General features: G+C 41.6%; 1 protein-coding gene across 5 annotated transcripts in view; it reads left to right on the forward strand.

The window, feature by feature from the left end:
- Window positions 1-22,619, forward strand: part of tjp2a (tight junction protein 2a (zona occludens 2)) — a 142,017-nt gene that overhangs the window by 62,864 nt on the left and 56,534 nt on the right. For 4 of the 5 annotated variants that reach the window (XM_073048502.1, XM_073048501.1, XM_073048500.1 and 1 more), the window contains 4 exons: window positions 8,937-8,990; window positions 10,202-10,326; window positions 15,585-15,687; window positions 20,878-21,508. In XM_073048502.1, coding sequence (XP_072904603.1) covers window positions 8,946-8,990; window positions 10,202-10,326; window positions 15,585-15,687; window positions 20,878-21,508 — 904 coding nt within the window. In that variant the 5' untranslated portion in view covers window positions 8,937-8,945. Of the gene's footprint in view, window positions 1-103; window positions 142-8,936; window positions 8,991-10,201; window positions 10,327-15,584; window positions 15,688-20,877; window positions 21,509-22,619 lie in introns of those variants that run through there. The other variant, XM_073048498.1, reaches the window with a different exon arrangement.

Below are 22,619 nucleotides of genomic sequence, written 5' to 3' on the forward strand. Positions count from 1 at the left end.
ATGGATGTATCCCAGCCGTGAGGCTGACCAGCTCTGGGTGATCGCTATAGTGCAGCATTGCACTTCGGTATGAAGTCCTTACAAGCGCTGCAAAGAAAATGGGCCCATCTGATGCATTCGTTCAGGCTTTACAGGAGATTTGTGAGTTGCTTGCCTCTTCTTTCTGCTTTCAAACTTCTTGTCTGTCTTAATTGGGCTTGTGTACTTTTTCCCTCTCTGTTATAAGGTGATCTGAAGTTTGTCTCTGGTCGTTAAGACAGTCTGGTTATCTACTTCTGCAGTTTAAGCAGGTATAATGCTGCCAGTTTTAAAGAGTTTTAATTGTGCTGGCAACAAATTACTTCAAATGCGAAATAGAATCAAACGAATGGTGACAAATATATCAATTAGCAGTAATTGTGTATACAGCCTCTCTTAAATCATCTTGATTTATACCTAATGAATTGTAGAATGTTACATTGCATCTCTGCAGATTATTTAGAAAGATTGTTTTGGTACCATTTGATCTCCTCTGCACTGCTAATGTGTTTTACCAATAGTCCTCCAAATGTTTGTTTTAGTGAAGTATTTAGTTTGGTTCCCATATTGGAACTTGCACTTTGGGCAGAGCATTCCAGTAATGAAGTTGTTTCTACCTATTGCCTATGGTGAGGTAAGTAAGTTTTTCCATTATACCTGAACCTCACATTCTTTTGCATGTTTTGACCGTGGGCAGGCAAATGCGAAGTGGCTGTTTGTGCCTGTGGTATTAATAGGAGTGGCCAATGTTGATTTGGAACATTTCATTCAATGGCACTCTGCTCCTCAGAGGATTTTGCAGAAAAGAGCCCCTTGACTACCAGTGGCTGGTATAGGAGATCCACGAGCCCTGTGAGAGAAGGAGACAGTGGATCTGATGGATAGTTCCCATATTGACTATCAGTCATTTAGACAATTGTCCCTGCCTGGACACCAAAGCTTTCAAACGTGTTCAAAGGTTTTGCAAAGCTAGTGGCAAGTAGGACACCCCCTTTTTCTCCCCTCCCCACACCCTTCCACCATCCATCAATTTCAAGTCTTTCAGTGACCCACAGCTGGCTATCATGCCGTTTACGGTGTAGTTGAGACAGATGACTATCCTCCAGGAAGATAAGTTTGCCAAGCAGATGCAGGATGGAATGCACTGGTCTTTGTCTGTGTCCCCCTTGCGCTGCGTAAGAAAGGACTGCTCTACAAACTGTTGCCAGGGATGCCCAGTCAGAACAAACATCAGCTGCTACCGGGAGTTTAATAACTTGGGTAGACTCAGGTGCATCACTTGCTAAAACTTCCCAGTCTTGGGTTACCAGAAACTGCATAATACAGACAGGTACACACTGAAACACTGAAGACTCTATGGGAGCAGCCACTATGTAACTCCTTCTGGTCACTTCAAGCTGAAGAACTAGACTCTACATCTCTTTTTTTATATATAAAGAAGACCTCAGACTTGATGCTCGTGAAATATATACAGAAGTAAATTTAAGGTCATGCTGACATAATCAGCTAGAGTAATGTCTTTCACTATGAGCTAACTTGCACTATCTTTCCATGCCTCAAGTGCATTTTGGTAAATCTGATCACTTGGCTATCTTCCTCCTACCTGCATACAGGTAGCGGCTGAAGAGCAAAGCTCCAGAGATGAGGAGATGATCGAGGGAGTTAGAGGAGCGGCTATGGGATTGTTTCGAGTTGGTGAACTGATCTGTGTTCAAGGACTGATTAGAGGATCTGAGCCAATATTCCACGGTTGTCACGGACATTACAAAACAGTCGTAGATAAGTGTGTCCCCACAATATCATTCAGAGTCTTCCACAGCCAGAAAACCTGGATAAACCATGAGGTGTGCAATCTGCAGAGGATCAGAAAGTGGGGAAAAGGTAAAATACAAGAAGTCCAGGTGTGAGTTCTGGAAAGCTGCCTGACAAGCAAAGTGGGAATTCCCAACCAAACTTGAATCACTGAAGCATGCTTAACGACACTGGCACAACCTAAACGCTATCACCTCCTACCAAGCAATGTAGCTAACAACAGGGCTTCACTCCCAGCTGATCTCAATGCCTTTTATGCTGGCTTTGACTTTCAAAGTATGGAGGCAATTTCACGAATTCCCACAGCCCCCAAGGACCCTGTGATTTTTGTCCCTGAGGCTGATGTGAGAGCATCCTTCATGAGGGTGAACCTGTGGAAAGCATCCAGCCCGGATGGGGTACCTCGCAGGACACTAAACACCTGTGTTGATCAACTGGCTGGAGTGTTCATTCATATCTTTAACTTCTCACTTCAGCAGTCTGAGGTACCCATCTGCTGCAAGCAGACACTTCAATTATACCAGAACGTGGTGACCTGCTTCAATGACTATTGCCCAGTAGCACTTACATCTACAGTGATGAAGTGTTTTCAGAGATTGGTGATGAAGCACGCCAACTCCTGTCTGAAAAGTGATTTGGATCAACTCCAATTTGCCCACTGGAGCAACAGGCCACAGCAGATGCCATCTCCTTGGTTCTTCACTCAATCTTGAGACATTTGGGCAGTGAAGATGCATGCATCAGGATGCTGTTCATTGGCTACAGCTCAATACTATCATTTGCTCAAAAACTAATCAATAAGCTTCAAGAGCTTGGCGTTAAGACCTCCTTGTGCAGCTGGATCCTTGATTTCTTCACTTACAGACCCCAGTCAGTTTGGATTGGCAGCAACATCTCTCTGCAATCACCAGCAGCACAGATGCACTGTAAGGCTGTATGCTTAGCCCCCTGCTCTATTCCCTCTGTACTTATGACTGTGAGGCTAAGCACAGCTCCAGCACCATATTTAAATGTGCTGTCAACACCACTGTAGTTGGCCGAATCAAAGGTGGCGATGAATCGGTAAATAGAAACGAGAATGAAAACCTGTTGAGTGGTACCACAGCAGCCTCTCACTCAATGTCAGCAAGACCAAGGAGCTGATAGTTGACTTCAGGAGAAAACCAGACGTCTATGAGCCATTTCTCATTGGGGAATCAGAGGTGGAGAGGGTTAAAACTTGAAATTCCTTGGTGTTAACATTGCAGAGGACCTGTCCTGGGTCTAGCACACGTGCCATTATGAAGAGAGCACGGCAGTGCCTCTATTTTCTTAGAAGCTTGTGAAGATTCTGCACGACAACTAAAACTTTTGACAAGTTTAAGTAAAGAATGTTTTTTAATTTTTAGCTGTCCAAAAAATACTTCAATTCAGCACACTCAAGTAACTGTGCTGTGGTATAAGCTGAACCTTGCTGCAGGTACCACAGGTTCCGGGGAAAAAGACCTAATTCAGGGCCTGGCTGCTATTGGGAAGGGACTGGAGCCTGCTTTTTTTTAAAAAGAAAAAACACTTCATGCTGTTTGCTCTATGAATGTACATAAAGGAAGATTAAGGTCATGGTGATTAAAACTTGAACTAAAATCAGGAGCATAAATTCCTGTGTTGTACCTTTGCAAATTCTATCAATAAGGGAATATTTTTGAAATTAAAACCAGATTGTTTGAATTTTGCCTCATTGCTGTTGGAACTTGTGTGCAAGTTGCCTGCTGTGTTGCTATGTAGTTTATGAAGTCCTTGAAGGAATAGGGATTGAGCCTGAAAAGAATAGGCTTAACACCATGGCAAGATGTTTTTACAAGTTGAAATTCTTGAAAATAAAGAAAAGCCATGAACTGTGAGGAACTCAAAGGAAAAGAACCAGCATTTATAGAAAAATCAGCTGGGGAGTTCAGGAGAATAAACTTAATTCCAATTTATCGAGTTCAAATTATATTGGGAGATACGCAAATGCATGCCAAAAGGGCAATGTTCTAATAGTCATGGGGATTTCAATATGCAGGTAGATTGGGAAAATCAGATTGGTGCCAGATTCCAAGAGGGGGAATTTGGGGAATGCCTATGAGATGAGATCACGAGGGGATCAGTTATTCTGGATTGGGTGTTGTGCAATGAACCAGAATTGATTTTTAAAAGCTTAAGGTAAACGACCCTCTAGGGTGAGTGATCATAACATGATCAAATTTCCCCTGAAATTTGAGAAGGAGAAACTACAGTCAGATATATCAGTATTACAGTGGAGTAAAGGGAATTACAGGGGCATGAAAGGAATTTGCCAGAATTGATTGGAAAAGAGCTCTGGCAGGAATATTGGTAGAGCAGCAATGGCTGGAATTTCTGGAAGCAATTTTGAAGGCACAGGACATATACATCCCAAAGAGGAAGAAGTATTCTAAAGGCAAGATGACACAACTGTGGCTAACAAGAGAAGTCGAAGTTAACATAAAAGTCAAAGAGAAGGTATAAAACAGAGCAAAAATTAGTGGGAAGTTAGAGGTTAACTTAAAAAATAATCATTAAAAAGGTAAAGATGGAATATGAAAGTATGCTAGCCAATAATATTAAAGAGGATATCAAAAATTTCTTCAGATACATAAAGTGTAAAAGAGAGGCGAGAGTGGATATTGGACTGTTGGAAAATGATGCTGCAGAGGTAGTAATGGGGGAACAACACAATGGCGGATGAACTGGATAAGTATTTTGCATCGGTCTTCACTGTGGAAGACACTAGTAATATGGTTGAAATTCCAGGTATCAGAGATCATGAAATGTGTGAAGTTACAACATCTAGAGAGAAGGTTCTTGGGAAACTGAAAGGTCTGAAAGTAGGTAAGTCACCTGGACCAGATGGTGTGTACCTCAGGGTTCTGAAAGAAGTGGCTGAAGAGATTGTGGAGGCATTAGTAATGGTCTTTCAAGAATCACTAGATTCTGGAATGATTCCGAAGGACTGGAAAATTGTAACTGTCATTCCACTCTTCAAGAAGATTATAAGCCTGTTTGTCTGGCCTCAGTGGTTGGGAAGATGTTGGAGTCAATTATTAAAGATGTGGTTTCGGGATACTTGGAGGCACATGATAAAGTAGGCTGCAGTCAACGTGGTTTCCTCAAGGGAAAATCTTGCCTGACAAATCAGTTGGAATTTTTTGAAGAAACAACAAACAGGATAGACAAAGGAGAATTGGTTGATGTTATGTACTTGGATTTTCAGAAGGCCTTTGACAAGGTGCCACACTTGAGGCTGCTTAACAAGCTATGAGCCCATGGTATTACAGGAAAGATTCTAGCATGGATAAAGCAGTGGTTGATCGGCAGGAAGCAAAGAGTGGGAATAAAGGGAGCCTTTTCTGGTTGGCTGCCAGTGACTAGTGATGTTCCACAGGGGTCTATGTTGGGACCTATTATTTTTTTGTTTATGTCAATGATTTTGATGATGGAATTGATGGCTTTGTTTTAGAGTTTTCAGACGATATGAAGATGTGTGGAGGGAGGTAGTTTTGAGGAAGTAGAAGCTACAGAAGGATCTGGTAGAATGGGCATAGAAATGTCAGATGGAATAGCGTCGGGAAGTGTACGGTAATGCACTTGGTAGAAGAAATGAAAGGGTTGACTGTTTTCTCGATGGAGTGAAAATACAAAATTCTGAGCTGCAAAGGGACTTGGAAATCCTTGTGCAGGATTCCCTAAAGATTAATTTGCAGGTTGAGTTTGTGGTGAAGAAGGCAAATGAGATGTTAGCATTCATCTCAAGAAGACTAGAATATAAAAGCAAGGATGTAATGTTGAGATTTTATAAAGCACTGGTGATACCTCACTTGGAGTATTGTAAGCAGTTTTGGACCCTTATCTTAAAAAACATGTGCTGAAACTGGGGAATGCTCAGAGGAGATTCACAAAAATTCTGCTCCTATATCTTATGGTCTTAATGTTCTTATAACCAATAGTGGTATGAATGCAGGCAAAGTGCTTAAAGAAACACACACAAAATGCTGGTGGAACGCAGCAGGCCAGGTAGCATCTATAAGGAGAAGCACTGTCGACCACCAGCATTTTCTGTGTGTTGCTTGAATTTCCAGCATCTGCAGATTTCCTCGTGTTTGCTTTCAAACGTGCTTAAAGAGTTGCATTTTAGAGGAAGATAGGCAAGCGCATGAGGGAGGAATGGTTAAGGTGTACGGTGAGTACAAGTTCACATAAAGCATAAACACCAATTCTGGGACAGTCTGCTGTACTCCGATATTACTCCCTAAATTTCCTGGAGTTACTGATGTGAGTGTGTGTTCTAACAACTACATTAATTTGCGGTCTTGGGAGTTAAATCAATTCAATTCATGTTCCACCTTATCTCATTCTCCAAAAGACTACAATATTCCCATGGTTTTTCAAACTGGCTGAAATAGTTGAATTATTGTTGCAGCGTGATAAATTTTGATAGATTTATTTATTTTTAAAGCATGTAAAGAAAAGCAGAACCTATATTTCTTTAAAACCTTTCATGGCCTCGGTTTTAAAAGCTAATCATCGGCGCTCTTCTGTGACGTGAGAAATACTTGCAGGAAGCTCCCACAAACAACAATGTGATCTGGAAATCTGGTAGGGGTTTGTTGATTTAGTGTTAAATATTGGTCTGAAAAGTTTGTGGACCACCCTTCAGGTAGTTGAAATGGGATTTCTTGCATCTTGATTTCCAGCTCCCTTTGGAATCTCAACCCTACATCTTGGCTACTATTTGGAGGCCTATATATGATTCCTGTATGTTTTGTTTTAAACCTTTGCAGTTTCTTTACTCCACCCACAAAGATTCACCATTCTCTGACCCAATATCAACTCTTTCTCTTCACCATCTACACCTCGGACTTCAACTACAACATGGAGTCTTGCCATCTTCAGAAGTTTTCTGATGACTCTGCCATAGTTGGATGCATCAGCAAGGGAGATGAGGCTGAGTACAGGGCTATGGTGGGAAACTTTGTCACATGGTGCGAACAGAATCATCTGCAGCTTAATGTGAAAAAGACTAAGGAGTTGCTGGTGGACCTGAGGAGGGCTAAGGCACCGGTGACCCCTGTTTCCATCCAAGGGGTCAGTGTGGACATAGTGGAGGATTACAAATACCTGGGGATACGAATGGACAATAAACTGGACTGGTCAAATAACACTGAGGCTGTCTATAAGAAGGGTCAGAGCCGTCTCTATTTCCTGAGGAGACTGAGGTCCTTTAACATCTGCCGGACGATGCTGAGGATGTTCTACGAGGCTGTGGTGGCCAGTGCTATCATGTTTGCTGTTGTGTGCTGGGGCAGTAGGCTGAGGGTAGCAGACACCAACAGAATCAACAAACTCATTCGTAAGGCCAGTGATGTTGTGGGGGTGGAACTGGACTCTCTGACGGTGGTGTCTGAAAAGAGAATGCTGTCCAAATTGCATGCCATCTTGGACAATGATTCCCATCCACTCCCTAATGTACTGGTTAGGCACAGGAGTACATTCAGCCAGAGACTCATTCCACTGAGATGTAACACTGAGCGTCATAGGAAGTAATTCCTACCTGTGGCCATCAAACTTTACAACTCCTCCCTCGGAGTGTCAGACACCCTGAGCCAATGGGCTGGTCCTGGACTTATTTCCACTTGGCATGATTAACTTATTATTTAATTATTTATGGTGTTATATTGCTATATTTCTTCACTATTCTTGGTTGGTGCGATTGTAACGAAACCCAATTTCCCTCGGGATCAATAAAGTATGTCTGTCTGTCTGTAAAAATGAAATTCCATCTCTTACCAACTGAATCACACCAGTGCCTATGCCATCCTGTTTGTCCTTTCGATACAAAGTATATCCTTTGATGTAAAGCTCCCAACTATGGTCTTCTCTCAGCCACAACTCAGTGATACCCACAGCATCATACTGACCAATATCTAGTGTGCCACGGGTTCATCAACCTTATTCTGTATGCTGTGCACATTTAAATAAAGCATCTTCAGTCCTGCATTTTTTGTCCTTTTGAATTTTGCCTCTGTGGTACAATTGGACTCTTTGTTCTGTCTGCATTTGTGCCTAATCATTGGCTTGCCCTTCCTCACATTCATGTTACATCCATCATCTACTTGTAAACTTGCTGGCTCATCCTCAGCTCTATCGTACTGGTTCCCATCTCCCTGCCATATTAGTTTAAACCACTCCCAATGGCTCTAGTAAACCTACTCACAAGAATATTGGTTCCTCTCGGATTCAAGTGCAATCTATCCCTTTTGAGCAGGTCACACCTGCCCTAGAAGAGGTTCCGATTATCCTGAAATCTGAATCTTTGTCCCCCTGCGCCAATCCTTCAGCCATGCATTTATCTGCCACCTCATTCTATTCCTATCCGCACTGTTGCATGACACAGGCTGCAATCCTGAGATTGCTAGCCTTGAGGTCCTGCTTCTCAGCTTCCTTCCTAACTCCCTGTATTTTTTTTTCAGGTCCTCCTCCCTTTTCTACCTGTGTCATTGGTATCAATATATACCACGAGTTCTGGGTGCTCACCCTCCCTTTTCAGGATATCGTGGACACGTTCAGAAACATTGCAGACCCTGCCACCTGGGAGGCAAACTACCATCCATGGTGTCTTTGTGCCGACAGAATCACATATCTGTCCCCCTGCCTATAGAATCCTCTAGTACTCTTATTACTATTCCCTACCCTTCAGAGCCACAGGGCCAGACTCGGTGCCAGAGACATGGCTGCTGTTACTTACCCCAGGTAGGTTGCTTCCCCCCCCCCCCCCCATCAAAATGGATGATTTATTGTTGAGAGGGACAGCCACAGGGATGCTCCTCACTATCAGGCGTTCTCCCTTCCCTCTTCTGACAGTTACCCATTTATCTGCCACTTGTAGCCTTGGGGTGACTACCTCCCTGTAGCTCCTGTCTATCACAGGAGAAGGACATAACAGAAGGGTTTGCTGATGTGGCGAAATAGGAAGGGCAGGTCGAGGCTTACCTAGAGCATAAGTAGAACAAATGTCTATTGTGTTGTAAGAACTGTCATGAGTATTACAAACAGTTGTTGTTTTCCCACAGGCCACAGTCATGGAAGAAGTGATATGGGAGCAGTTCACTGTGACTTTACAAAAAGTAAGTTTATTTTGGGTAATTAAACACTATATAAATGAATGGCCATGCAAACTCCTGTGTCTGAATGTCTGTCTCATTCATCTATGACTTTTTTAAAAAAATTAACAATTTATATTTTGGGTGTGCCATTGTGTGTGTGTCCTCCATTGATGCCCGTCTCCCCCCCCCCCCCCCTTACCCCATCCCTATCTATAATTTTAGTCTGGTTCTCTTTCTTTTTTCCCCCCTCACTATAATCTCCCCCCAGCCCTACCTTTCTTTCTCTTTTATTTCCCATAATTCTCCACCTTCCCCCAGCCCATTTCCCTCCAGCCTATCACTTCCCAGCTCTCTACTTCATCCCTCCCCCCACCTCTTGTCCCCCCCTTGACCATCCCATGTTACTTCACTCCTGATGAAGGGTTTCAGCCCGAAAAGTCGTCACTGCCTCCTCCCATAGATGCAGTCTGGCCTGCTGAGTTCTGCCAGCAATTTGTGTGTTTTTATTTATTTCCAGCATCTGCAGATTCACTCGTGTGTCCTTTTTAATTGGTTTAGTTCTGCTGTTGACAAATATTCTTTTGATAGTCAAAACATTTTCAAATGGTATGTCTGTCCACAGATATTTTGGATAAATCTTCATTTCACTGGATTGATAACATACTACTTTGAAAGAAGTTTCTTCTAAAAAAAACAAAATCAGATGTGGATCAATTAACTTTAATATTCTTTTCTACTAATATGTTAGCCTGTCTTTGTCTTCATCAAATGGAATTGGATTTGTCCCATTCAATGTAGGTGGTGTTATTAAACACCTATTCAATTTTCATATAAAGAAAGTTGAGTGATGTTGCTAAGTTTATGTGACAGACATGAAACTTTGGCCCAATCACGCTGGTCCATTTGAGATACTGCACTGCAGATGGGTTCCAATTCGAAATATCGGCTCTCCATTTCCCTCTGTAGATGCTGCCTGATCTGCTAAGTTCCTCCAGCACTTTGCATCGTTTCTGTTCCAGCAACTGCAGTCTCTTGTGTCACTAGTAGTTATAGTGTTGGACATCTATAACAATTAGCATGTGGCTGCTCGGTGGATGAAGCAACTTAAAACAAATTTTTTAAAAATCTGTAAGATTTTTCTTTGAGAGCTGTTCTTGTATTAATTGTTAAAATTTCAATATGAACAAATATCTAACTAAATATGCAAACATTGTTCTTTCACTCTTCCGCAGGACTCCAAGCGAGGATTTGGTATAGCAGTCTCAGGTGGAAAAGATAACCCCAACTTTGAGAACGGTGAAACTTCAATCATCATCTCTGATGTGTTGGAAGGGGGCCCGGCAGATGGGTTACTTCAGTGAGTAAAACTACCTGAATGTCAAGACTCTTTCTGGATGAAGTTTTTGCTATGCAAAACTTTAACTCTGAATTTGACTTGCTCTGTTTGGTTTTAAACATCTTCTGGCTCAGTGGGCAAGGTTTTCAGAAATTTGTATGTTCAAGTTCCAATTCTGAAACAGAATCCCAAAGATCTCTCTTTTACTTCTGAGACATAATCAGATCAGGGAGGAGACGCAAAAGCCTGAAACCATATACCACCAAGCCGAAGGCCAGCTGTTATTATCAGGCATCTTGTTCCACAAGATGGACTCTTGACTTCTCAAACTGCTGCTTCATGGCTTTGCACCTTATTGTCCTCTTGCACAGCACTTTGTGTGTAACTGTACTTCCTCAATGTACTGGTGATGATGTAATGTTCTGTATGGGTGGCATGCAAAACAAGGCTTCTGGCTCTACCTTGGTACCTGTGACAGTAAATGAGTCTATCTTTGAAATGTTATGCAATCTTAGGAATGAAAGAATCAATGGGATTGTTTGACAAGCAGCAGAGTCTCCCCAGTTTCCTTATAACTCATGTCCTCCAGACCCAGCACCATCCTTGTAAATAAGATTGAAAGAGTACAAAGAAAATTTACATCTTTCCTGTAGGTAGGTGACTAAAACTGCACACACTCCAAACTAGGTCTCACCAGCATCTTATACAACTTCAACATAACACCCCAACTCTTATACTCAGTACTTTGATCTATGAATGCCAATGTGACAAAAGCTTTCTTAATTTACCTGTGACACCACTTTCAATGAATAATGGACCTGCATTCCGCTACCATTATTCTACCACACTGCTCGGTGCTCTACTGCTCACTGTGTGACCTATCCTGATTGGTTCTTTCACAGAGCAACACCTCACACTTGTCTGCATTAAATTACATCAACTCTTTTTTTTTCAAGCTTCGATTGTCTGTCTTGATCTTGGTGTCATCTGCAAATTTGCTGATCCAGTTAACCAATTATCATCCAGATTGTTCTTATAGATGACAAACAACAACAGACCCAGCACTGATCCCTGCTGCACTCCACTAGTCTCAGGCTTCCAGTCAGAGGCAGCCATCTACTACCACTCTCTAGCTTCTCCCGCAGAGCCAATGTATAGTCTAATTTATTATCTCATCTTGATTGCCAAGCAGCTGAAGTCCATGTTCACAACATCCACTGCCTTCATCAACTTCCTTGGTAACATCCCCAAAAAACTCCCTTGGTTAGACACAATCTCCCTTGCACAAAGCCATGCTGTCTATCCCTAATCAATCCCTATCTATTCAAATACTTGTAAATCTGGTCTCTTAGAATACGTTCCAGTAACTTGATACTACTGATGTCAGGCTCACTGGCCTATCATTCCCTGCCTTATTCTTAGAGCCTTACTTAACCAGTGGAACAACATTAGCTCATCTCCAATCCTCTGGTACCTCACCCTTCACAAAGGATGATTTAAGTATATCTGCTAGGGCCCCTGCAATTTCAGCACTTGCCTCCCACAGGATCCAAGAGGATGCCTTGTCAGGCCCTGGGAATTTATCCACCCTGATTTGTCTCAAGACAACAAACACTTCCTCCTCCACAAACTCTATAAGGTCCATGAACTTGCTGCTGTATTTCCTCACATCTATAGACTCTGTCTGTCTCTCGGAGTAAATACAGATGCAAAGATCTGTAAGATCTCCACCATCTCTTCTGGCTCCACACATACATTACAGTTCTGATCATCCAGAGGACCAATTTTGACCCTTGCTCTTGACATGTCTGTAAAAGCCCTTGGATTTCTCATTCATCTTGATGGCAAAAGCAACCGCGTGCCTTCTCCTGATTTCTTAAGTGTTCTTCTGCATTTCTATACTCAAGTACCTTATTTGTTCCTACCTGCCTATACCTACTGTGACTGTCTTTTTTTCCCTTAACCAGGGCCTTAATATCTCTGGGGAAACAAGGTTCCCCAAACCTGTTATCTATGCCTTTTATTCTGACAGTCACATAGAAAAAGCTTTGTACTCTCAAAATTGCATTTTTGATGGCCTCCCGTTTACCAAGTACACCTTTGTCAGAAAAGAGCTTGTCCCAATCCACACTTGCCAGGTCATTTCTGATGCCATCAAAGTTGCCCTCTCTCCAATTTAGAATCTCAACCCAAGGACCAGACCTATCCTTTTCCATAATTACCTTGAAACGAATGGCAATAAGATTCTAAATCTTCTGATCCTCTGTTGCCCCTTTCTAAAGATTTGTTTTAATTTTTTATTAACAGAGCCAGCCCACTCCTTCTGCCCACCTGCCTGTCCTTTTGATACAATGTGTATCCTTGGATGTTAAGCTCCCAAATATGATATTCATTCAGCCACACCTCAGAGATGCCCAGAGCATCATACCTGCAAATTTCTAACTGAAGTACAAGATCATCTAGCTTATTCCATATACTACATGCATTCAAATACAACACCTGTAGGCATCATCCTTTTTGAGTTTTTTCCTCCCATGTTATTTTTCAGCTCACCCACTGATTGCAGTTTTTCTCTATTATTTGTCTGTCCTTCATCATAGTGTCTCTATACACTGCATCTGCTGGAACACCAGCTGCTCCAGCTATCATTCTGGTTGCCATCCCGCTGCCAAATTAGTTTAAACCCTTCCCAACAGCTCTAGCAAACCTGCCAACAGTGATATTGGTCCTCCTCTGGTTCAGGTGTAACCTGTCCTTATTGGACTGGTCATGGCTTCCCCAAAAGAGATCCCAGTGATCCAAAAATCTGAAACCCTGTCCTCTGTACCAGTTCTTCAGCCATGCATTCATCTGCTGAATCATCCTATTTTCACCCTCACTGGTGTTTGGCACAGGTAGCAGTGCAAAGATTACTACCCAGAAGGTTCTGCTTTTCAGCTTTCTACCTAACTCCTGATATTCTCTCTTTTCTGACCTATGTCATTGGTACAAATATGTACCACAACTTCAGGCTGCTCACTTCCCCCCCCCCCCCCCCCCCCACCTTTTATTTTTAGAATGCTGTGGACCCAATCCAAGACATTCCTGGCCCTGCCACCTGGAAAGCAACATACCAAACGGGTATCTCTTTTGCATCCACAGAATCTCCTATCACTACTGCACTCCTCTTCTTCCCCCTTCCCTTCTGAGCCACAGAGCCAGATTTGGCGCCAGAGACCTGAATGCTGTGGCTTTCCTCTGCCGGATCATCCTCCCTTCCCCAACAGTATTGAAAGTGGCATATCTAATGTTGTGGGGAACAGCCACAGTGATGATCTGCACCAGCAGCCCTTCCCCACTTTCCCCCTCCTGATGGTCACTCAAATTACCTGTGTCCTGCACCTTGGGATTAAACTACCTCCCTGCATGTCCTGTCGATCGATCCTTCAGCCTCCCGAATGAATTTGTCCAGTTCCAGCTCCACTTTCTTAACACAGAATGAAAGAAGCTGTAGCTAGATACACCTGCAAGTATAGTCATCAGAGACACTGGAATTCTCCCTCCCTTCCCACATCCTGCAAGAGGAGCATTCCACTGTTCTGCTTGGCAAAAATAAGCAAAATAAAATCCCCCTACAGTCTCAAAGGTTTCAAAGGTACAATTTAATGTCAGAGAAATGTATACAACATACATCCTGAAATGCTTTTTCTTCGCAACCATCCACAAAAACAGAGGAGTGCCCCAAAGAATGAATGACAGTCAAATGTTAGAACCCCAAAGTCCCCCCCACCAGCTACCCTCCTCCCGTGCGTAAGCGACAGCAAGCAACAATCCCCCACTGGCCAAAAAAACATCAGCACCCGCCACTGAGCAGTCAAGCACGAACAAGGCAACAGCAAAGACACGGACTTGCAGTTACCCAAAGACTACATTGTTCACCCGGTATTCGACATACCACTGTGTGTGTGTGTCTCCCTCTCCCTCTCCCTCTAATAAGGGAGAAAGAGGTGTCTCCATTTTCACAACGAGCAGGGAGGCATAACAAGCAACTCGCTGGTTTACGATGTTAAAAGTCTGCCACTTCGCGTTTTTTCAAGCTCTGTGCCCAAACATCACGAGTCTCTGAGCACACAGCCGCAGGTATTCCGACTCCCCCCGACGACACACGGGTCTCCTGTCGGTACACCAACCCTCGGTCCGCCCGTCTCCGGAGGCCCGAGATCCTAGGCTTCCAAAGCCAAGCCGAATACTTAGGCTGAGCCCTTGGCATGCCAAACAATGGCCAGTTATGAAACCCCGCGATTGGTCCCATTCCCGCAAAGAACCGTAGTCAGCAACTTCAGGTCAGGGTCTTCAAAAGAACCCTGAAAGGGAAAAATAGAGATATTAAAGATGGAAATAGAGCTGTTTCTGAAGATGCGAGTGAAGGAGTCGCCATTTAGCGCCATCATCATTGCACTCTGCTGCCCTTGCCAAAGCCAAGGTGTCTATGAGCCAAAACCTGAGCTCTGCACCCACTCACAATGGCTGCTCCCACAATGACCCAGGAATAATTGAGTTACTGTACTTGTTCTGAAAAGATGGTGAAATGCTTCCAGTGACTGGGATTGCTAAAACAAGTTTTTAACCTAGGATTAATGGGCTTTTTTCAACTATTTTACATTTCCCAAAAAATGTAATCACTTAAGTATTATGACAAATTGTAAGTTTCGTTTGTTGCCTTATTATTTCTGAATTTACTGCAGCCTTTATGACCAAATGCACTTTACAACCAATGAAGTGTAGTGCTGTTTTAATGTTGGAGGTGTGACAGCAATCTCTCACAGCTGGTTGTCTCATAGTCTGTTTGGTAAAGTTGATCAATGGGTAAATGTTGACTGGGTAACTGAGCAGAAATCTCCCACTATTCAATGAGCATATAATAGTGGCCATGAAATTTTATTTGTGTTAATTAGAGATGCATCCACTAGATTTATCATTTCATGAGAATACAATGTGGCACTTCCTCAGGGGTGTTGACCACTTTATTTCGTGCTTCAGCCTCTGAATGTGAATTCAAGTCTTCAGACAGCAGAGCTACCCACTGAGCCACAGCTGTTGCATTTAGTTCATTTAGAAACTAATATTCCTGGAGGCTGATATTGTGCAAACCAAAAGCCATCCAATATTTCAAGTGCAGATCAACCGCAACTTAGATTTGTGAATGCTGTTTTAACTGTTCCAGGTGTTAAAATTAAACCATTGAATATTTCTGAGTCTATTTCAGCCGGCTTTAACAGAACTTTTTTTTATTCCTTCAGTGAAAATGACCGGGTTGTCAGTGTTAACGGCTGTCCAATGGAAAATGTGCTTCATTCCTATGCTGTGCAGCAATTAAGAAAATGTGGGAAAGTGGCTCAAATAGTAAGTGCTGCTGATTCATACTTGCTGTAATTGATGATTCATTCATGTCACATGTGGCTATTGATTTGCAGGTCTAAATGACTGGTGTTGAAATCCCATCTCTGTACCTGTGGATATTTGAGGTCAAATAATTAAATAAAGCATAATGAAAATCTAGATTCTGAAATTAGCTCAAAGACATGGATTGTTGTTTTTAAAAAAAAAACACATATGGCTCATTCCTGTCCTTCATTAATTTGAAAGTCCTTTGATGATATTAAACACGGGCTGAGTATCTTCTCATTTTGCAGGGCTTGAAGAATAATTTCTGCTTCTCCTGTCTGTTTTCATCATATTGTGGAAAATCTACCTTCTGTGAACATATAGAATTTCAAACTACATTAGCACAGGTTTCTGCTTGTGATTTTTTAATAACTGCCAGAATATCAGTTTTTAGTTAATAGTGGTAACGTGTATGGTTTGTTTCTTTGAGTGCTTTTCATCAGCCTGCTTATTGTTCAGATTGACCTTGTGTTTGGGCATGGTAATCCTTTCTAAACAAGTTCTCTTCACTGATCTACTGGAGCATTCCACATAAAAATAATGATTTTATACATATATAAACAACAACATTTTAGTGGCTATAATGCAATTATTAGCATTGATTTAGCATATGAGTTAACTGTCAGTAGCAAGTTTAAATTTAATAATGTTCAAAAGAAGTAGCTTGTGAGACTACTTTTGTCACATTTCTCAGTGTATGATTATCCTGTGGGTCTGCGTTCCCTTCCCCCGGCATTCTTCATTACTTTATCTCTCCCTGCCACATCTTGTGCATTTCCTGTGTCGTCACAGGCTTGTTGCTGGAGGAAATCAGATGCTGGAAATCCGGTGAACCACAGTTAAGACTGTCCAGTCAGAATCTCACCCCATTTTGCTTGTCAGTAAATGATGACCTATCGATCTTTCTTTGTAAAAGTCTGCTGGGAAAATGCAGTGGTTGATTGCTTTACATCCTCTTCCGATGCCTTCCTTGTTGTACTTGCTGAGAAATTTGCAGTGTAGGAAAATGCAGTTCTGCCCATTGTGCAATAATATTCCTCTTTCCCCATGTCTTTTTCAAATAACTATCCTATTTACCATTTAAAGTCAAATAAGGTCAGAGACTGCGTGCTCCCAAATATCTAGTGTCAGCTTGATTAAAAATGTACTTTGGTATTGAAACATTTTAATGAGAGTAGAATTAAATACAGTGGGTTCCAGTTAACTGGGTCATCGGTTAATTGGGGCAGTGTTTATTTGGGTCAACTATTGAAGAACAAAAATCTAAATCGAGAAAGGAGCTGGGATTCCCTTCATTTAATTAGAATGATATGCCACTTAATTAGCAGTTTCTACCTAGCGTCAGTCACATGCACTTGCGTGGCTATTAAACACTATATGGTACTTAGAGCGATCGGATTTTAAATAGTGTCAGTTGCGTGTGTTTGTGTTCAGAAAAGCAGTGAATTTTGTCACTGATAGTTGCCAACAAATAAGCAGTAACACAATTCAGAACTGTTTTACTTACTGTGGTTTCAAGCATTCAGGCTTGGAGATGCCAGGCACGACCATTGTAATTCTTAACGCCAAGTTATGGATTACAAAGGTATAACCAATCATCTTGAATGTCTTACTGTAAGTGAAGATTTGGAGGATGAAGTAGTCAAAAGCATTCAATCATGGCAGTGCACTAAGTCTCTGCACTGATTTTGTTCATTGAAAGTCAATCAAAAGAACGTGGCTGATGAATTCTTTTGCCAATAAATATTAGGAACTAATACAGTCGGCCCTCCTTATCCACGGATTCCGCATGCGCGGATTCAACCAACCGTGGATTGGGAAAACCTGAAGTTCTCTCTCTAGAACTCGTTGTTTGAGCATGTACAGACTTTTTTCTTGTCATTATTCCCTAAACAATACAGTATAACAACTATTTACATAGCATTTACATTGTATTAGGTATTATATGTAATCTAGAAATGACTTAAAAGTACAGGCGGTCCCCGGGTTATGAATGAGTTCCATTCCTGAGTCCGTCTTTAAGTCGGATTTGAAGTCAGAACAGGTACATCCGGTATTATTTAGCGTCAGTTAGTCAGATGTTTTTCTTAGTATATAGTACATATTTTATCTTTCTATGCATATAAAACACTTAAGAAACATACATATTTCAATAATTTAGCCACTGCGTTGCTTAGTAATAATAGTAGCTTTCATCGGGGCAGGGACTTTCACATTCTCCATTAAAATTGTTCCGATTGTTGACCAACTGTAGCCTAACGCTTTTCCAGTGACTGATGGCGTTTCACCTCTTTCCAATCGCTTTATTACTTCCACCTTATTTTCAATCGTGATCGTGATTATTTTCGTGAACTGCGGATTCAGAGCTGCACCGCCCGGTCCTAATGTCCACTGCACTGAGACATGTTAAATAAATTCCGGGGTTCCGCTGGGTCCTAAAGACCACCACACTGAGACAAGTTAAATAAGGGACTTGAGCATCCGTGTTTTTTGGTATCTGCGAGGGTCTGGGAACCAATTCTCCCATGGATAAGGAAGGCCGACTGTACACAGTTTTACAGTGCTGTAGAGGTATTGGTAGTATTCTACTTTGTTCTGTATTTTATTTAAATGCCTAAATTGTTACTCAGTTAAATGGTAGTCCGTTTTAACTATTTCCATGTAACTTTGGCTAATTGAGACTGTCACTTAATTGGGTTAAGATGTTCTGGTCGTGATGTGTCCCAGTTAACTGGAATCTAATGTATATTGAAATTGAATACTGCATAATAGTTCCAGTCATTTAGAGAAAGCTGAATAATGATCATCTGTTTCCTTGCCCTCTGGTGAAATATGGCCATTAAGTGCCATTACTGAGATAGTCAGAAGCCACCTTTTACCATCTAAATGTGGTTCTCGTTAAAGGTTCGCTTAGTTTGTGCTCCTGACTGTTGAACTGGAGCAAGGATAGAATGCATTCTGTCCCCAACTGCAGTGTTCAGTCATCTGGTAAGTAACAATTGATAGGACAGTATTTGACAGCAAGCCAAGTTGGGAAATATTGTGAAGTGTTCAGAGAATGATGTTTTGAAGAGGAGGAAAGAGTTAGGTTGGAATTGAAGGGAATGTGGTTACAATAGAATGCATGTGACTGGTAGATTGATAATCATATGGACTGAAGAGCCTGTTTCTGTGCAGTATGACTAAGGAATGTCCAAATGATAGAACATATAAAACTGGGACAATGCCTGTGGAAGTCTTGAGAACCTAGAAAGAAGGATACCAGTCAATTCCTTGATTCTGTTTATTCAAATTATGTCTAATCTATGATTAAATCCATGTGATTAATTAAAAAATCTAGGGATATAAAGTTAGGATTAAAATTGATAAACTAGTAACTATTACAGTTTCTGGAAGAATTCCAAATTTCTGTTACCCTCTTGTTTCCTAACGTCACCCCTGATTACTTGGACTCTGATCTTTAAACTGTACGTTATAGTTGAAGATTTTCCTGTCAGTGAAATATATTGTATGTTTTGGACTCTTGTTAGAGCACACATTGAGCTTTTCAATGGCACTTGCCCCTTTAGTTTTTTTTCCCTGTGGCGTGATCTTTCCATTTCTTTAGTTTTTCTTCACTATTTTACAGCTGGTTTGGCAGAATATTTTTTGTCACCCTAATGTGTTGCCACAAACTTAACCCTTTGCATAACATTTCTATCTTTTAAAATAAAAATGCAAGTTAATTGCTGGATGAATTATTAAAACTGTTGCTTAATAGATTTGAAGCGGCTTTGTCATCCATAAATTTTCCATAGGACCACATGCCAGAAAGAAACCATTCAGTTCTTCCAGCCTGTTTTGCCAATCATTTTCCTTTTCCAGCCATGTCTTAGGCTGGTTTCATGTTCTATTTGGTCTCTCATGATGAAGGACCCTCTGTACCCTAGTATATAATGGATTGTAGCTGTGTAGGTGCAGTATAATCAAGATTACAGCACATCTTTTTGGAGGGGAATGATCCTCACATGACTAATTCAGCATCTGGCTCAAGCTGTAGCTTCATGCTTATTGTAAAACCCTTTACTGGTTTTCAATGTTTTTCCGAATGCTCCTTCGCCATTTTTTTTGCAAATATCTATTTTGAACATTACCATCAAGGTGAGCATTTGTGGCCCATCCTAACTATTCTACTGGAGCAGTTATTCTGGATCAGTGATTACTTGATTCCTTTCCGAGTCTGAGGATTGGATGAAACCTGCGTGTGATTTCTTATAAACTGGGGTGCCTTCTGCACACCATCTAACCCATGGACTTTATAGAGTGAGGTTTTGGTTCAGTTGCAAGGAGGTTCCAGACATTTGGGGACAAGGTGTACACAGGTGCACTCTGATCACGTACATGTGGATAAGCATGTCCCTAGCCTCCACTACCTCTCATCCCTTCTACTGTACCATCTTCTCTTTCGCTTGCAAATGTAAGAACTAGGAGCAGGAATAAGTCATCTGGATCTTCAAGCTTTCTCCTCCATTTAATAAAATAATGGCTGATGTGGCCATAAACTTAACTCCACTGTGGGCTATCTGTCTCTGCTTGAGAATATTTAAAGACTATGCTCCCACCTTTCTTTGTAGGAAGGCTTTTCCAAAATGGACCTTCAGATCAAGAAGATTTGTTTCATTTGTACAAGTGGATGACTTGTTTTCCTTGCTTCCTCAGGCTGTTGCTGTCTCCCCACCTCCTTCATCCCACTTTTAAGTCCCTTTCCTCTTCTTTTCCTTCTCTATTTTCCTCACTTTCTGCTTCTTACCCCCCCCCCCCACCCCCACTGTCCCATTCTTCTCCAGGATGTTTCTAAGAGCCGTTGGGAGTGGATCATGTTTCTGTGGGTCTCTAAGCTGCTGGGAAGGAAAGTTAATGACAGCGAACTAATTACTGAGGCCTGGTTTTATTTCAGATTCATTTAATTCACAATTTGCATTCATCAGCTGCTTTGGTGGGACGTCATCTTTTGCATCTGGATTATAAGTGTTAGTAACATTGTGACAACACAACTGTTCCTTTAATTTATCTGACACTGTGACTGACAGTTGTTCAGTTGTGGGGTGAAGTGCTTTTGATGACTGACTCAAATGGTGATAGCCTTACTGTTTGTTGTTGTTTTAACAGACAGTGAAAAGGGTTCGGAGAGTCCCAGCTCGGCAGCCCGTGACTGAGCCTGAGAATCGGTTCTTCGATGCGGCTGATGACTACGATCGCAGAAGCGAGCACAGTATCCAGAGCGACAGGAGTGACGGTGGGCCCAGAGGATATGACTACAATCAAGACTATAGCCCAGACAGAAGCTACAGACAAGATAGGGAGCGCAGCAGGAGTTATGAGAGAGACCAGAATAGAGAGCATAGTCGCAGCAGGGATCACAGCAGGGGGAGGATATATGACGACGACAGAGGTCACGAGAGAAACTATGGGCGTGAAGGGCCTGGGCGGGCGAGATTATATGATGAAGACCAGGGACACAATAGAGCTTATGAACATGGTGACCGAATCCGGGGAAGGGCGTATGAAGAGGACCGGGATTATGATGACACCTACGAGCGAGGTGACAGAGGTCGCAGAAGGAAATATGATGAGGATCGAGGTCGTAATAGAGCCCAAGAGTATCCCAGAGAACCAGCAAGAGCCTCGAGCCGTGATCGACTCAAATCCAGAAGCCCATCACCAGAATCTCTTTATTCTAATGATCGGGGGCTTCCAAAACCCTACAGAGTTATGCTGGTTAAGAGCAGAGAAAATGAAGGTGAGGAAAAAAGAATTTCCAATTGTTATCTGATATTAATTAGGGAAAAAAAAGTGTCTAAAAATGTTCAGGGTGGAGAGTTGTTGGAGGGAAGGGTTGTTGAAGCACTGTGCTCTTTTAGAAATATCAGGCTCCTGTCACTGATTCGGATCTGTTAGATTTTAACAGATGCATTCTGAGAACTTTTAAAGTAATTAATAATTGTGGAATCGAAGTAGTTAGATCGGGTTGAGACACAGATCCAGATGCTGAAAAGCATTGCAATATTTTTATGCAGATATTTAAGCTGTCATTTGAGTCAGCATTAATTGAACACTTGCCACATACTGTATTTTCTTAGCCCTTTCTAGTCAACTTCAGCAGTGATTTGCATGAAGATGGTACAACTTAAAACTGAAATTCAAAGTCAAAAACTGAGTCAGCAATGCAGAAGTTTAAAACACATTTACTTTACATTTTGAATTAACCAATAAGTTTCCATCCACCCAGCATTTTTTACATACAATACAAGCCCCAAAGGGGCTTCACAGCTGAATTAGGAAATAAACTTTGACTGCTATACATTGGCACTAACGTAATGTCCAAAGGTTTGGTCAAAAAGTTAGCATCATAAAACAGATGATTCATGATGGAATTTTGGATATGAAGTCTGTGAAAGTGGAGCCACAGTAGCCAGTGAGGGACTAATTTATAAACTGAAGGTGGGACATTAAAATTGAGCATTTTGAAGTATACTACATGAAGTATACTAATTTGAAGTATACTAATTTGTTTGGAAATGATGTGCATGGAAGCCTGGGCTTGACTATTTTGAAGGCATAAAATTCTCTCAGTGTTCTATTGCTGGTGGGCTGTAGAGGCGAAGGTTATCTACTGAGATGGCGGAAATCTGAAAGAATTGTGTGATATGGTTAAAAATGCAAAATGATTTCCTCCGGGAAAGCAGGAAAAAGGTTAATTGTAATGAAATGTTCTATCAATGTTGTAGAAATTGCCTCAATGAATCAGAATCAAGTTTATTGTCACTGTCTTATATGATATAAAATTTATTTGTAAAGGCGTAAAGTTATTATAAATTACAAAATAATGGAATAAAAAGTGTAACGAGGCA

This window comes from Hemitrygon akajei, chromosome 6 (assembly GCF_048418815.1).
Source record: "Hemitrygon akajei chromosome 6, sHemAka1.3, whole genome shotgun sequence".
Taxonomy (NCBI): domain Eukaryota; kingdom Metazoa; phylum Chordata; class Chondrichthyes; order Myliobatiformes; family Dasyatidae; genus Hemitrygon; species Hemitrygon akajei.